Source organism: Emydura macquarii, unplaced genomic scaffold, assembly GCF_026122565.2.
Source record: "Emydura macquarii macquarii isolate MOO-44397 ecotype Brisbane River unplaced genomic scaffold, CSIRO-AGI_Emac_v2 contig_2661, whole genome shotgun sequence".
Taxonomy (NCBI): domain Eukaryota; kingdom Metazoa; phylum Chordata; order Testudines; family Chelidae; genus Emydura; species Emydura macquarii.
In genome coordinates, this window is record NW_027132798.1 from 345744 (window position 1) to 361685 (window position 15942).

General features: G+C 53.0%; 1 protein-coding gene across 1 annotated transcript in view; it reads left to right on the plus strand.

Moving 5' to 3' along the window:
* Positions 1–15942, plus strand: part of DNHD1 (dynein heavy chain domain 1) — a 100888-nt gene that overhangs the window by 50809 nt on the left and 34137 nt on the right. The window contains exons 24-27 of the mRNA XM_067564648.1: positions 90–3084; positions 3514–3658; positions 4018–4210; positions 6077–6189. Of these exons, the coding sequence (XP_067420749.1) occupies positions 90–3084; positions 3514–3658; positions 4018–4210; positions 6077–6189 (3446 nt within the window). The remainder of the gene's footprint in view (positions 1–89; positions 3085–3513; positions 3659–4017; positions 4211–6076; positions 6190–15942) is intronic.

A 15942-nucleotide genomic window follows, 5' to 3' on the forward strand; every position in this document is an offset into this window, starting at 1 on the left:
TCCCCTCCCCTCCCCTCCCCTGCCCTCCCAGTTCCCTGCCTCTTGCAGCTTCCTTTCTGTAGGGCTGATGCTTGCTTTCTTCATGCCAGGACTGCCTGTTTCAGCAGCTGGATAGCCGGTTCCGGGAGCTCATGCAGGTGACATGCGCAGATCCCCTGGTGCTATCCAGTGTGATGCCTGTGCACACCTCCAGCCGGGAGAGTCGCTTTATGGGTGTGCTTCTGCAGGCCATGCTCAGCGAGGGTGTTGGGAACCTGCAGCTCATCATCCAGGCACTGGAGTACGTGCTGGAGGCTACACGCATGAGCTTTCCCCGCCTCTTCTTCCTCAGCAACGCAGAGGTGGTGGCTATGGTGGCCTCACCTTTGGAGCCTACGGAGGTGACCATCTGGGCCCGCCGCTGCTTCCCAACTGTGCAACAGATAGTTTTCCGCGAGCCCTCAACCACTCGAGACCCTGCCTCCTACACTGTTCTGCTGCCTACGGTGGAGGCCACGGGCCTGGTGGGAGCCTATGGGGAGATGGTTCCGCTATGCTCCTCGCTGCCCCTCAACCAGAAGGTCACTAAATGGCTGTCCACCCTGGAGCAGCACATGAAAGAGGCCCTCTTCCACCTGCTGCAGGCGTGCATGGCCCAGCGCCTGGCCCTGCGGCCCCAGCTCGACACGGCCTTTGAGCAGCGCCCAGGACCCACCGAGCTGCCGCTGCACCTGCTGGTGGAGCACTGGGTGCAGCTGGCGACAAGCTTCCCGGCCCAGTGCGTGCTGCTGGCTGAGGAGGCCTTGTGGTTTGCGGATGTGCAGGAGCGGCTTTTCAGCACCCTGCGCAGGCGTGGCCTGAAGCTCAAGCACAGACTCAAACTGGAGGCCCTGGCTCACTATGTCCGCAACTACCGCAGCAGCCATGCCGGGCAGCCGGGCAGCGCCCAGCTCTGCACGCTGCTGGGGGCTCTGCTCACTGCCACCGTGTGCCAGCGTGACGTGCTGGCCCACCTGCTGGAGCGCAAGGTCAGCTCACCCGCTGCCTTTGAGTGGGCCCAGCTGCTCAAGTACCGGCTAGCCCTGCTCCCCGAGAGGGCCAGGGCAGCTGGGGCCCCCGTTGAGAGCTGGGCCGCCAGCCAGCCTGGCTGCTGGGCTGACATCCTCGACAGCCGCCTGGACTATGACTATGAGTATGTGGGGACCTGCCCCCACCTTGTGGGGAGCCCTCAGCTGGACAGGAGCTGCCTGGGGCTTCTGCTTGCCCTGCAGGAGTTCCGCTGTGGTGCTGCTCTGGGCTCCCACGGGGTTGGGAAGACTGCCACCGTGCAGCACCTGGCCAGGGCTCTGGGGCGCCAGCTCGTCACCCTGCACTGCTCCCAGCAGATGAGCCTGGGCTGCCTCAGCCGGCACCTGAGCGGGGCTCTGCAAGCTGGGGCCTGGCTGCTGCTGGAGGCTGTGGACCAGCTGGGGCCTGGCGTCCTCTCAGGGTTCAGCCAGCTGCTGTCAGATCTGCAGAAGCTGTGCACGGCCCTGCAGGAGAAGGGCCAGGTGACCCCCAAGCACAAATGCAAGAGCAAGGAGGGTGAGAAGCAGGAGCAGCCTGCAGCAGCCCTGCCGGAGCTGGGCCTGGACAAGACAGAGCTGTATCAGCCCTGTGTGCTGGGGAACATCCTCTTCGGGGAGCGTCTGCTGCGGGTCAGGGAGAGCTACGGCTGCCTGGCCACCCTGCAGCGTCTCCCTGAGCTCCTGCGCCTGGCCCTGCGCCCCGTGGCCCTGCTGCCCCCCGACCTGCACACGGTGGCCGAGGTGACCTTGCTGGCCGCTGGATTCCGGGAAGCTGCGCGCCTGGCCAAGAAGCTCGGCTCGTTCTTCTGGCTGGAGGGGGAGCTGGGCCCAGGCCCTGCACCCAGCCGTGTGGGCCTGCTGAAGGGGGTCGTCGAGGCAGCTATTGGCATTGTGTACCCGCCCGTGGCGAAGCCGGAGCTGGAGCCTGGGGAGAAGCTCCCAGCTCAGCAGCCCTCCTTCGAGGACCTGGCTGAAGAGCCTGCCCTCATCCGAGCTCTCTGCCTCTCACCCTTCCTGTCCACCCTGGAGGACCCCAGGCTGAGTAGAGTCTGGGAGCTGCTCCGAGGTGTCTTCCCTACCGCGTGCTCCCTGCTCCCTGAGGCCCATGCGCCCCCCAGGCTGCTGAGTGCCATGACAGCTCAGCTGCACGAGGACAAGCTCCAAGCCGCCCCCCAGCTCACCAGCACCATAGTCCAGCTCTGCCAGGCCCTGCGGGGCTCGTGGGGTGTCCTGCTGGTGGGGCCCTCAGGCAGCGGCAAGACCACAGCCTGGAAGACCCTGGCCAAGGTGCTAAGCAGGCTGGCTGTGAGTGAGTCCTTTGAGCTGGTGCCACGAGCGGGCAGGCCAGGGACTCCGACGGAAGTGGCGTACTTGCCCGTCAGCACTGTCTGCCTCTGCCCCAACAGCCTCAGCACCTCCGAGTTCCTGGGCAGGATGGAGGGCGGCATCTGGCGGGAGGGCGTGTTCTCCAGGCTCCTGCAGAGAATGGCTTCCTCGGCCTCTGCCGCCGGGCTGGGGGTGCCAGGCGCCCAGCAATGGCTGGTGCTGGACGGGTCTGCCAGCTCCGACTGGCTGGATCCCATCTCCTCTCTGTTCAGTGCAGAGCCAGCTCTCAGCCTGCCGAGCGGGCAGCGGCTCCAGCCCCCAGAGGGCATGAAGTTCCTCTTCGAGCTGCCTGATGTCTCCAGCATCTCACCGTCCATCTCCACACACTGCGCCCTCCTGCACTGTGGGGGCTCCTGTGTCTGGCAAGCGCTGCTGGCCTCATTCCTAGCCACTGTCTACCAGACGTACAGCATGACCCAGGAGAGCGTGGCCATGCTGCGTGGCCTCACCGAGGATGTCTTTCCCCCCACGTTCAGCTTCCTGCAGCAGCACTGCAGCTCTGTGCTGCAGCCTCACACCGGCCTGCACAGCCCCCTGGCCTGGGGCATCCCAGAGACCACAGCCTTCACCAGGGTCCTGAAGGCTCTGCTGGACCAACACCTGAGCCATGACAAGGCGAAGGCCCAGCCCCTGCGAAGGGATGATCTGGCAGGTGAGGGGAAGCCCGGAAGGAGCAATGACCTTGTGCCCCTCCCCACTCCCAGGCTTTTACAGGGTCCAGATTAGCAGCAGTCCTCAGGAGCCCCCCCCCCCAGTGCCGCCATTCTGGGTGCTCAGGGACTGAGCAGGGGCAAAGCCTCAGGGAGGGGGCCTGATGGTGGAGGCTGCCCGGGGCTCTCTGTTGGGCTGGCAGAATATCCTTGTCCAGGGAGTCCTGGGTGGCTGGCATTGATCCTCCTTGGTGGCTGCTCTGCCAGTCAATGCCTGTGACTGCTTGACATGAGACCCAGTTCATGACAGGCCAGACCACATCTGGAGTCCACGCAGAGCTCTGTGCGGCCCTGCCAGGGCCGAGACCTAGCCAATGAGCCGCCAGGGGCCTGCCACCCTGCCTCGGGTGACTGATTCCTTCTCTCCCCAGTGGCTGAAAACAATGGTGTGGGGGTCTCCGTTGTCCCCTCGCACAAGGGCTTGGATGAAGCTGTCCCCCCTCATCACCACCTGCTTGTCCGCAGCATCTTTGTCTTTGCCTATATCTGGGGCTTCAGTGGCCACCTGCAACCCAGGTACCAGCCAGGGGTGCACAGGGGAGCGGGCCTGGGATAGCGGGTCCCCTCATGTCCCTAAGTTCCATTCGTGGCCCCTCTCCCTACTCCATCAATGATGTGAGTGATCAGCACCGTGAAGTGAAGGCAGTGGAATGTATCTTTGGGATTGGGGGCTGGAAGTGGGAAGCCAGAACTCGGGGGTTCCCCCCTGGCCCTGGGCGGGGAGTGGGATATATGGGTAGAGCAGCAGAGCAGGGAGCTGTGATTCCTGGGTTCTTGTCTGGGAGCAGAGTGTGGTCCGGTAGTTACAGCAGGGGCACTTTGGGGCCAGATCTAGGCCCTCTCCCCTTATCCATCTCTCTGGCTGGTTTTTGCAGACACTGGGTCCTGTTTGACAGCTTTGCCCGCAGAGTCCTGTACAACAGCCGCTACACCATAGAACTGCCCTCAGCAGATTCTGTCTTTGACCTCTATCCCCAGCCTGAGGATGGGAAACTGGAGGTCTTTGATGGGAAGTATCTGTCCAGCAGACTCAAAGTAGTTCCTGAGAGCTTCACCATCCTACCCCAGGTATGGCTGGGCCCCAGGGGTCTCCGTGAACTGTTCTGTCCTGCTGCAGGGATGGCCAGGCCTAGGGAGTGTGAGCTGCCCACATCCTGGCCCGGGTATGGCCAGGCCCAGGGAGGTCCCCATGAGCTGTCCCCATCCTGGCATCACAGGGGTACAGGCTTGGTGCTCTGGAACTGTTCTGAGTGAAGTTCAGACAGGACCCTCTTGTAGTGTCTCCCCTCAGGGCACATTTCACTAAGGCAAGCCTCCTCGGCTTCAGTGCCTCCTGGGACCAAAGTTGGAGCGTTCAGCACCCCTATTCACAGTGTGCGCTCACTGCAATGGGACACCTCAGGAGGTCTTATGCGCCCCCCAAAGGGCCCCGCATCCCACTTCACAGTCAGCTGTGACTCTGCTAGCAAGGTAAAACAGGAGGGTTCTTTTTCAAGTGATGTCCCCATGGAAGCTCCACTGTAGGTGCGGCAGCGCCTTTGTGTCTAGAGTCAGATCTTCAATAGCAGTGCCCGTGGGACTGCACCTGCGCACCTCTCCCTTAAACAAACAAACAAAAAAAATGGTACTATTTTATTTTCATTCACCTCTACGGGCCCTGCTGTTCTTTACAGTAGTGTAGCTTTCCCATTCTTCCTTCAGGAAGCCATTACCCGCCCTTACGCCCGGTTCACCTGGGTTTAAGAGGTGTGTCTCCTGTTGGGTGCCTTCCCAATAACGGACAGCCACGCAGAGTGTATTCGCTGCCTGGGAGAGGAGTATGTTGCCTACAAATGCTCCCATTGGCAGAACTTGAAGCTGACAGCAAGAAAAGACAAGGACGTTAGACTCAAACTACTCCTGACGGAGAAGTCCTTCTGCCCAGCTTCTGATACTAGCTCTCCCTCCTCCCTGGAGAGACTCTCAAGACCATCTACTGACCTTCATTCCCCATGTTCAGGTAAAGGGAAATCATCCTCTGAACAGCCTGAGGGTAAGAAAAAAACAACCAGACTGCTGTAGCCAGCTAGATCCATGGTGTCAGCGGCTTCTGACAAGGGTCACACCTCCTCAAAGAGACCAAGGACTTCAGCCTCAAAAGCAAAAGACCCAACCAGGGCATGTCACCAACTATTGGTACCACCTCTGTGTGCGGTGACCGAAGCGAGCCCGCTATGTTCTCCATGACTTCAAGACCCTTTGTGGCTCCAAAACAACCACCGGCACCGACTAAGACTCCGCTATTCTAATGCCACCTGCTGCTTATGCAGAAAAGCACATTGAAGCACCGTTGATGCCATTTGTACCACTGGAGTTCAAGCATATATCAGAATGAACAATATCCGATATCCCAGAATCGCCATTCCTCAGAGGGGAACTACCACAAACCTCGCATTCGCCACTATCAAGCCGCGCATCACTCTCTCCTGCAGGCTCCCCCTTCCCTAGTGAAGCGGACGAAGAAGAGGAAGAGTACTTCAAGTCCATTGCCCCATCAACATCATGGCAAATAGCTCCTACCATGTGAACGTACCCTCCAGCATCTCAGGGTACTCTATCGTGGAAAGGCACTCCTTAGATGAACCACACATCCCACTTCTACTGAATTGGCCATACTGGGATCCTTGGGCCAGGTATAGAGCCCAGTTTGGGAATCCACTTGCACAGCAGACACAATGCCCTATCTCTGTCCCATCATCAACCATCTCACGACCTCTGGACAAACATCTCCTACAAGCACAGCTGTAAGAATCAGTGCTGGAATATGAAGAGGAACATGAGGACAATCAGGAGGAAGAGATGCCACCTGCACTACCCTTTTCATCATCTTCACTTGATGAGGCAGTCATGCCGCCACCACCCCCTACTGCGACCGATGACTTTCTCCACTTTCAGGACTTGTTCCGCAGAGTGGCTGACGAGCTAAACATCCAGCTGGAGAAGGTAAAAGAACAGCAATATGAGCTCACTGACATTCTCCATACCTCCTCAGCTTCAAAAGTTGCACTGTACACTGCGAACGGAGGGGCAGCTAACAGAAGGAGGGAGTTTGCCTGGGAGTTCGCCTGAGGAGAGAACCCACAGCGGGTTTTTGCCTTTCAGACGTTGCTGAGCAGGAAATAGAACATCTGAGGAGGCTCTCAGAGGAAAGATATGGAGAGGGAGCGATCTGTTGTCACCTGCACTGGATGTGCTATGTTTGTCTTCCTCCCACAGGATAGAGATGACTTCATCTGTACCAAGTGCAGGCTGGTTTTCTTATTGGAAGAGAAGGTTAAAGGACTAGAGACCCAAATGTCAACCCTGCGTTGCATTACAGAAAACGATGTCTTTCTCCATCGGGCACAGGCACAGTGTAAGGAAGATTCAGAAAAGGCCGGGCAGGCGAAACTGAAGAGCGGGGAAGAAAATTGGCAGCATGTGATCTCCCGAAGAAAGAGAACCCATGTGCCCACCATGCAGATAGAAGTAAGGAATCGTTTTCATCCTCTCTGCACAAGTACTATGGCAGAGAATGATTTGGAGGACCCTTCGGAGGGAATGGATCAGAAGGAGACCCATTTGATCAGAAGGCAAGGGATGCATTATCCTAGGGATGGGGGTTCCACAACCACCACTCCCAAGAGGAAGAGAAGGGTGATGGTGGTCGGGGACTCCCTCCTAAGGGGGACGGTGTCATCCATCTGCCGTCCGGACCGGGAAACTAGAGAAGTATGCTGCTTGCCTGGAGCTAGGATTACGGATGTGACGGAGAGACTGCCAAAACTTATCAAGTCCTCAGACCGCTACCCCTTCCTCCTTCTCCATGTGGGCACCAATGACACTGCCAAGAATGATCTTGAGTGGATCACTGCGGACTATGTGGCTCTGGGAAAAGTGATAACGGAGTTTGAAGCGCAAGTGGTGTTCTCATCCATCCTCCCTGTTCAGGGAAAAGGCCCAGGTAGGGACCGTCGCATTGTGGAAGTAAATGCGTGGTTACGCAGGTGGTGTCGAAGAGAGGGCTTTGGATTCTTCGATCATGGAATGTTGTTCCAGGAAGAAGGATTACTAGGAAGAGACGGGATTCATCTAACGAAGACAGGGAAGAGTATCTTCGCAGACAGGCTGGCTAACCTAGTGAGGAGGGCTTTAAACTAATTTTGACGGGGGACGGGAACCTATGCCCGAAGGTAAATGGGGAAGAGGGACACCACAAGAAGGCAGAAGGAGGAGGGTGCAGCAGGGGAGGCCTCCCGATTCATACTCTGAAAGTAGGCCAATCGGCTACTTATCTCAAGTGCATGTACACAAATGCAAGAAGCCTGGGAAACAAGCAGGAGGAACTGAAAGTCCTGGCACAGTCAAGAAACTACGACATGATTGGAATAACTGAGACTTGGTGGAATAACTCACACAACTGGAGCACTGTCATGGATGGGTATAAACTGTTCAGGAAGGACAGGCAGGGGCGAAAGGGTGGAGGAGTTGCACTGTATGTAAGAGAGCACTATGACCGCTCTGAGCTCCAGTATGAAACTGGAGATAAGCCAGTTGAGTGTCTCTGGGTTAAGCTTAGAAGCAAAAACAATAAGCGTGATGTCGTGTTGGGTGTCTGTTACAGTCCACCAGACCAGGAGGATGAGGTAGATGACGCTTTCCTTACTCAACTAGGGAAAGTTTCCAGTTCACAGGACCTGATTCTCATGGGAGACTTCAATCACCCTGACATCTGCTGGAAGAGCAATACAGCAGAGCACAAACAATCCAGGAAGTTTTTGGAGAGTGTCACAGACAATTTCCTGGTGCAAGTGCTGGACCAACCAACTAGGGGCCGTGCTTCTCTTGACCTGCTGCTCACAAACAGGGAAGATTTGGTTGGGGAAGTAGCAGTGGATGGCAACCTAAGCAGCAGTGACCATGAGATGGTCAAGTTCAGGATCCTGACAAAAGGAAGAAAGGAGAACAGCAGGATATGGACCATGGACTTCAGAAAAGCAGACTTTGATTCCCTCAGGGAACTGATGGGCAGAATTCCCTGGGAGGCTAATATGAGGGGGAAAGGAACCCAAGAGAGCTGGCTTTATTTTAAAGAGACCTTATTGAGGGCTCAGGAGAAAACCATCCCGATGTGCAGAAAGAATAGCAAATATGGTAGGCGTCCAGCTTGGCTTAACAAAGATGTCCTTGGCGAACTTAAACACAAAAAGAAGCTTACAAGAAGTGGAAGCTTGGTCAGATGACTAGGGAGGATTATAAAAACACTGCTCGAACATGCAGGAATGAAATCAGGAAGGCCAAAGCGCAATTGGAGTTGCAGCTAGCAAGGGACGTGAAGGGGAACAAGAAGGGTTTCTACAGGCATGTTACCAACAGGAGGAAGATTAGGGAAAGTGTGGGCTCCTTAGAGAATGAGGGAGGCGACCTAGTGCCAGAGAATGTGGAGAAAGCTGAGATACTCAATGCCTTTTTTGCCTCTGTCTTCACAGACAAGGTCAGCTCCCAGACTGCTGCACTGGGTGGCACAGAAGGGGAAGGAGCTGAACATCCCGCATTGCTGAAGGAACAGGTGCAAGACTATTTAGAAGGATTAGACATACACAACTCCATGGGGCCAGATGCAATGCACCCGAGGGTGCTGAGGGAGTTGGCTGAGGTGATTTCAGAGCCATTGGCTATTATCTTTGAAAGCTCGTGGCAACAGGGGGAGGTCCCTGAGGACTGGAAAAAAGCAAATCTAGTGCCCATCTTCAAGAAAGGGAGGAAAGAGGATCCAGGGAAGTACAGACCGGTCAGCCTCACTTCAATCCCTGGAAAAATCATGGAGCAGGTCCTTAAGGAATCCATTTTAAGGCACTTGGAAGAGAGGAAGGTGATCAGGAACAGTCAACACGGATTCACCAAGGGAAAGTCATGCCTCACCAACCTGATTGCTTTCTATGATGAGGTGACTGGCTCTGTGGATGTAGGGAAGGTGGTGGATGTGATATACCTTGACTTTAGCAAAGCTTTTGATACTGTCTCTCACAGTATTCTTATCAGCAAGTTAAAGAAGTATGGGTTGGATGAATGGACTATAAAATGGATAGAGAACTGGCTAGAGCATAGGGCTCAACGAGTAGTGATCAATGGCTTCATGTCTAGCTGGCAACCGGTCACAAGCGGAGTTCCCCAGGGGTCGGTCCTGGGGCCGGTTTTGTTCAACATCTTCATTAATGATCTGGAGGATGGGGTAGATTGCACCCTCAGCAAGTTTGCGGATGACACTAAGCTAGGGGGAGTGGTAGATACCCTGGAAGGTGGGGATAGGATACAGAGTGACCTAAACATACTGGAGGATTGGGCCAAAAGAAATCTAATGAGGCTCAACAAAGAAAAGTGCAGAGTCCTCCACTTAGGAAGGAAGAATCCCATGCACAGCTATAGACTGGGGACCGACAAGCTAGGCAGCAGCTCTGCAGAAAAGGACCTGGGGGTAACAGTGGATAAAAAGCTGGATATGAGTCAGCAGTGTGCCCTGGTTGTCAAGAAGGCTAATAGTTTATTGGGCTGCATTAGTAGGAGCATTGCCAGCAGGTCACGGGAAGTGATTATTCCCCTCTATTCGGCATTGGTGTGGCCGCATTTAGAGTATTGTGTCCAGTTTTGGGCCCCCCACTACAAAAAGGATGTGGACAAGTTAGAGAGAGTGCAGCGGAGGGCAACAAAAATGATGAGGGGGCTGGAGCACAGGACTTATGAGGAGAGGCTGAGGGAACTGGGCTTGTTTAGTCTGCAAAAGAGAAGAATGAGGCGGGATTTGATAGCAGCTTTTAAATACCTGAAAGGGGGTTCCAGGGAGGATGGGGCTAGGCTGTTCTTGGTGGTGGCAGATGACAGAACAAGGAGCAACGGTCTCAAGTTGCAGGGCGGGAGGTCTAGGTTGGACATTAGGAAAAAGATTTTCACTAGGAGGGTGGTGAAGCACTGGAATGGGTTACCTAGGGAGGTGGTGGAATCTCCATCTTTAGAGGTTTTTAAGGTGTGGCTTGACAAAGCCCTGGTTGGGATGATATAGCTGAGGTTAGTCCTGCTTTGAGCAGGGGGTTGGACTAGATGACCTCCTGAGGTCCCTTCCAACTCTAATCTTCTATGATTCTATGATTCTATTAACAGTGCACTTCAGCCGGCCAACCAGTTGTGGTAGACACCATCTTCTATTCTGCAGACCTGCAAATGTGCTGATAGGAAGTATTATGTACTGGCAAAGAACGCAGAGTTCCCCTTCTCACTGCCCGCCCTGAATTCCCTTGTCGTGAATGCGGTGTAGGACAAAAACAAACCATACCAATCCTGAGCTGCCCATCCTGAATGGGACTGTAAACGTTAAGACTTCTTTTGCAGAAAATCCTATTCTTCCGCTGCCCTCCAGTTCAGAATTTCCCTAATGGCCAAATACAACTTTAAAAACTATTCTAAACTGGAAGAATTTTGTCAGAACCTCCCAGAGGATAAGAAGCAACAATTCTTACCCCTGATAATGGAAGGCCACCTTATAGCCCACACAGCTCTCCATGCCTCACTAGATTCAGCTGACACTCCAGCTTGATTTATGGCTACCGCTATAATAAAGCAACAGGTATCCTGGTTACAGCTTTCGGGATTCCCCAAGGAAGTGCAAACTATGATCGAGGATTTTTCTTTTGATGGACATAAACTCTTCTCAGAGCAGACTGACAGTGCTCTACACTCTTTAAAGGATTCCAGAGCCACATTAAAATCACTTGGCATATACACGCCACAACCAAAGAGAAGATCAGGGTAATTCCAGTTTCCCCCTTGATCCCGGCCTCAGCCTTACTATCCTCAGTGGCACTTTGACAGCCAATGCCGCCGCCAACACCCTTCTAATAACCATAGTATCCACAGACAGCCCATTGCACAAGGAGAGCATCCTGCACACCTTCTAATAAACAGCAATGTTGAAGGTGTGGTCAAGGATTCGAAAACAACCCCTCTGTTCTATCTGCTCCCATCATCGATGATATCATCAACAGACCACCAGTTTGGTGACCGACTAGCTCCATTCCTACCATCTTGGAAGCTCATTACTTTGGACAAATGGGTCTTGGAAATAATCAAGGCAGGTTATTCTATCCCCTTTGTAACTATGCCAATCCTCCATTCCCCTTCCCCATCCCTCTTTAGGGACCCCTCTCATGAGACTATCCTCAGAGAGGAAGTAAATCATCTTCTACATAGGAACCATAGAATCGGTCCCTGTACAACAGAGAGGACAGGGATTCTACTCCCACTACTTCCTGGTTCTGAAGAAATCCGGTGGTTGGCATCCCATTCTAGACATGTGCAATCTAAACAAGTTTGTCAAACTGCAACGATTCAAGATGTTCGCCCTCTCTATCATCATACCAGCACTGGCACAGGGGGACTGGTTTTCAGCCCTCAGCCTACAAGATGCATACTTCCACATCACCATTCACCCCACTCACGGATGCTTTCTACGATTCACCGTGGGCAACAACCACCTCCAATACAAAGTATTCCCTTTTGGCCTATCAACAGTGCCACAAGTTTTCTCCAAGGTTCTCGCCATGGTTGTAGCCCACTTAAGAAAGATGGGAATTTTGATTTTCCCACACCTAGACGATTGTCTCCTCAAATCCCCAACCGAACATGATACGTACCAAGTAATTCGCACAACCATGGATGTCTTCAACAAGCTAGGCCTCATGATCAGCCTAAAAAAGTCCATCTTGAGACCAGTGCAAACACTGGAATTCATTGGCGCCCAACTCAGTGCCACACAAGGAAGAACGTTCCTGCCACCTCACAGATTCACAGCCATATGGACTTCATTTCAACCACAAGGACTTTAACCACCATTCCCTCATCAGCTAGGGAGCACATTTGCTGAAACACAAGGTACAGGCCAGATGAACACCCACTGAGTCCACTGTCCACATTAATTTTCTGGAAGTAAGTGCAGTTTGCAATGCCTGCTGGCACTTCTTGTCACTCCTCAAACGCCAGATGGTAAGGATCATGATGGACAATCTCTCCTGCATGTATTATACACACAGACAGGAAGGAGCGAGATCCCACTCTCTACGCTCAGAAGCAATCAAGCTATGGAACTTCTGTATCTGAAACAACGTCTCCATCTCATCTGCGTAAATGCTGGGACCCCAAAACACAGCGGTGGACACATTGAGCAGATCCTTTTCCCGAGAACACGAATGGAGCTGGACATCAGAGTACTACAACTCACATTTCGCCAGTGAGGTCATCCTATCGTAGACCTTTTTGTTACCCATCAGAACACCTGTTGCCCACAATTTTGTTCCAGTGCCAGGCCTGGGTCGGGGATCAATAGGAGACACTTTCCTCATAACTTGGAATGGACCACTACTATACGCATTTCCTCCCTTTCCCCTCCTGTTTCGAGTCTTACACAAGATTCAGGAGGATTGATCCGACATCATACTGATACCCCCAACCTGGCCTCAGCAAATATGGTTCACCTACCTGCTATGTCAACCCCTCAGTCTTCCTCCCACACCCTGGCTCCTCTCACAGGACAATGGCCATGTCCATCACCCCAATCCACAAACACTCCACCTGCAGGCCTGGCTTCTTCTTGGTTCAGGGGTCCAGAAATAGACGACTCTGATCAAATAAAGCACATCTTACTACATAGCAGACGTGACACTACTAGGTATACATACACTCACAAATGGAAAAGATTTTAATACTTTGTGCGCCTCAAAGCATATAGAAGCAGCTCAGGCTCCAATACCATTCATTCTCGATTGTCTTTTCCAACTCAAACACAAGGGGCTAGCTAACAGCTCACTTAGAGTACACTTAGCCGCGATCACCACCATCTACTACCCTATCGATGGGTGCTCCATAGTCACACATCCCAGGGCTAAACGTTTCATGAAGGGCATTCAAGATCTCCACCCACCAATACGAGACCCCACTCCTACCTGGCAACCAGAGCTAGACCTATGATTCTCAGGAGACTCTGTTTGAACCAAAGGCAACATGCTCACGCATACAGCTGGCTATGAAAGCTGCCTTTCTCATTGCCATCACCTCAGCCTGATGGGTGGGAAAAATCTCAGCCCTCATGGCCCACCTGCCATATCACAGAAGCATAGAAGATGAGGGTTGGAAGGGACCTCAGGAGGTATCTAGTCCAACCCCCTGCTCAAAGCAGGACCAACCCCAACTAAACCATCCCAGCCAGAGCTCTGTCAAGCTGCACCTTAAAAACCAGTAAGGATGAGATTCCACCACCTCCCTAGGTACCCATTGTTACCGGTTCGTGCCCAGGGTAGCCAACTGAGAATGCCAAGATCAGGGCAGGCTGCAAAAGGAGAGCAGATTCTCCCCACGCTGGTGGGTGACACTGAAGCCCGGCTTCCCAACCAGCCACAAACTGCTTCTGATTTCCCCACACTGGATATCAAGAAGCCAGTCCCCAAATGCCCACAGCCCCCTTTACTGCATTTCAGCTCCAGGCTCCCAAATCAGCACCAGGTCCAGCAAAGAGACCAGTTACTAGAACTCTGTGCTCTTTACTAAAAAGGTTCCCTCTGACCTCAAAGGGTCAGCCACAGCACCAGATCAATATAAGTTTGGACCTTACCTAGAATACCACGCTATCAGCCAATCCTTTAGTATCTAAAACTAAAGGTTTGTTGCGAATAGAAGGAAATAAACCATGAGAGAAATGTTAAAGGGTTAAAGTAAATCACAGATATACATACAAATGATTGAAAGTCCATATACATCAGGTTTCTAGAAGAAAGGTAGAGTTGCAGGCTTGTATAGTTCCCTCTGGTACACATCCAGTACCTGGATGGGTCTAAGTCCTTCAGTTCAGTTGCAAGATGAATTGATCCAGAGGTCGATGGGTGTCTGCAGACTGAACAGGAGTAAAGACAAAATGGATTCCGTGGTTTGATTTTATAAACCCCCTCCCCTGGCTATGGGGCCTGTTGGCAAGTCACAAGACCCAAACTGGAGTCCATAGTCACATGGGCTAATCCTGGTGACTCTTCAGGTGTGCTTGGGTCCCTCCCATCTGTGAGATCTCAATGGGCCATTAAGCAGGCTATTGTCTTGCTGCCTCTTTGTCTGGGGTGTGTCCCAGCCAGCCCAAATTGACATATAGAAATATCAATACATCCATAACTTTCATTTTACATATAATACATGAACACAAGTATTAGTATCTTACTCAGCACGATATATTCTTTCTAACGGTACCTGACATGATGTGCCTCACACGCAATATCACAATTCTGCCATACTGATGTCACACAATTACTAAATGCCCCCCCACTCAAGCCAGCCCGCGTGACACCCCCCAACGCAAGACTGGTATAGAAAGGAGCAATCGGAGCTCCTGAATACACCTCAGGGGGCCCCCTTACCCAGATAGCGTGACACCCGTTCCAGTGCTTCACCACCCTCCTAGTGAAAAACTTTTTCCTAATGTCCAACCTAGACCTCCCGCCCTGCAACTTGAGACCATTGCTCCTTGTTCTGTCATCTGCCACCACCGAGAACAGCCTAGCCCCATCCTCCCTGGAACCTCCTTTCAGGTCCTTTTCTGCCATAGTTTCACAAGAAAAAAGTCTCACTTCATCCCCATCCCCATCCCAAGTTTCTTCCCAAAGTTGTAGCATCTTTTCCCTTGAACAAACCCATACACCTCCACACTTTCTCTCCCAAACTACATAGCAATCAACAAGATACAGCTCTCCATGCACTTGACGTAAGGCATGCATTGTCCTTCTACCTGAGCAGAACAAAACCATTCAGAAAGTCACCATGACTATTCATATCCACCACCGAGAGATCCAAGGGTGACACTATATCAAAACAACGCCTTTCTAAATGGGTCTCACAATACATACGCCTTGAATATAAGCTCCGTAATGAACAAGTGCCTACCTCAGTAAGGACACACTCCACATGGACATTGTCTGCCTGTAATGCATTTCTGAACAGTGTTCCAATTACTGATCTATCTCAGGTGGCCATGTGGGCGTCCTCAGATACTTTCGCCCAACACTATGCTATCACACAGGATTTCTTTGCAGGCACTATCCTTGGACGCAGTCTTGTCCTTGGCTATCCAAGCTGCTTCGAAGCCCCAGCCTTCCCACTAGGGGCACTGCTTTGTAGTCACCTACAGTGGAACACCCGTGGGGACATCACTCCAAGAAGACATCACTTGGGCAGTAACTGAGGTTCTTGGAGGTGTGTCCCCATGGGTGCTCCACTACCCACTCGCCTCCCCTCTGCTTCGGAGCATAACATATGTGCTCTGCGGCAGAGAAGGAACTGAGGTGTTGGACTGCACCGCGCTATATATACTTGCCATGCACTGCGTGAGGCAGGAGAGGTGCGCGGTGCGGTCCAACGGGCACGGCTATTGAAGATCTCTGACTCCAAACACAAAGGCGCTGCCCTTCCTACAGTGGAGCACCCATGGGGGGGGACACATCTCAAAGAACCTCAGTTATGCCCAAGGTTTCTTAGTCATCTGGAACACCACGTAGAACAGGTCTGCTTAGCACAGAAGCAGGAAGTTACAGCAAAGCCCGTCTTGGAGAGACTCAGGGCCCTGGAATCTTTCCCCAAGTCCCAAATCAGGAGACTGCCCAGCTTCCAGCAGCTCACCCTCAGTAGGAAAAGAGATCACCTGGCCTCCACCTCTCTCTGGTCTCCAGCTCCTCTGGCTGGCTCCTTGCAGAGAATGGGCC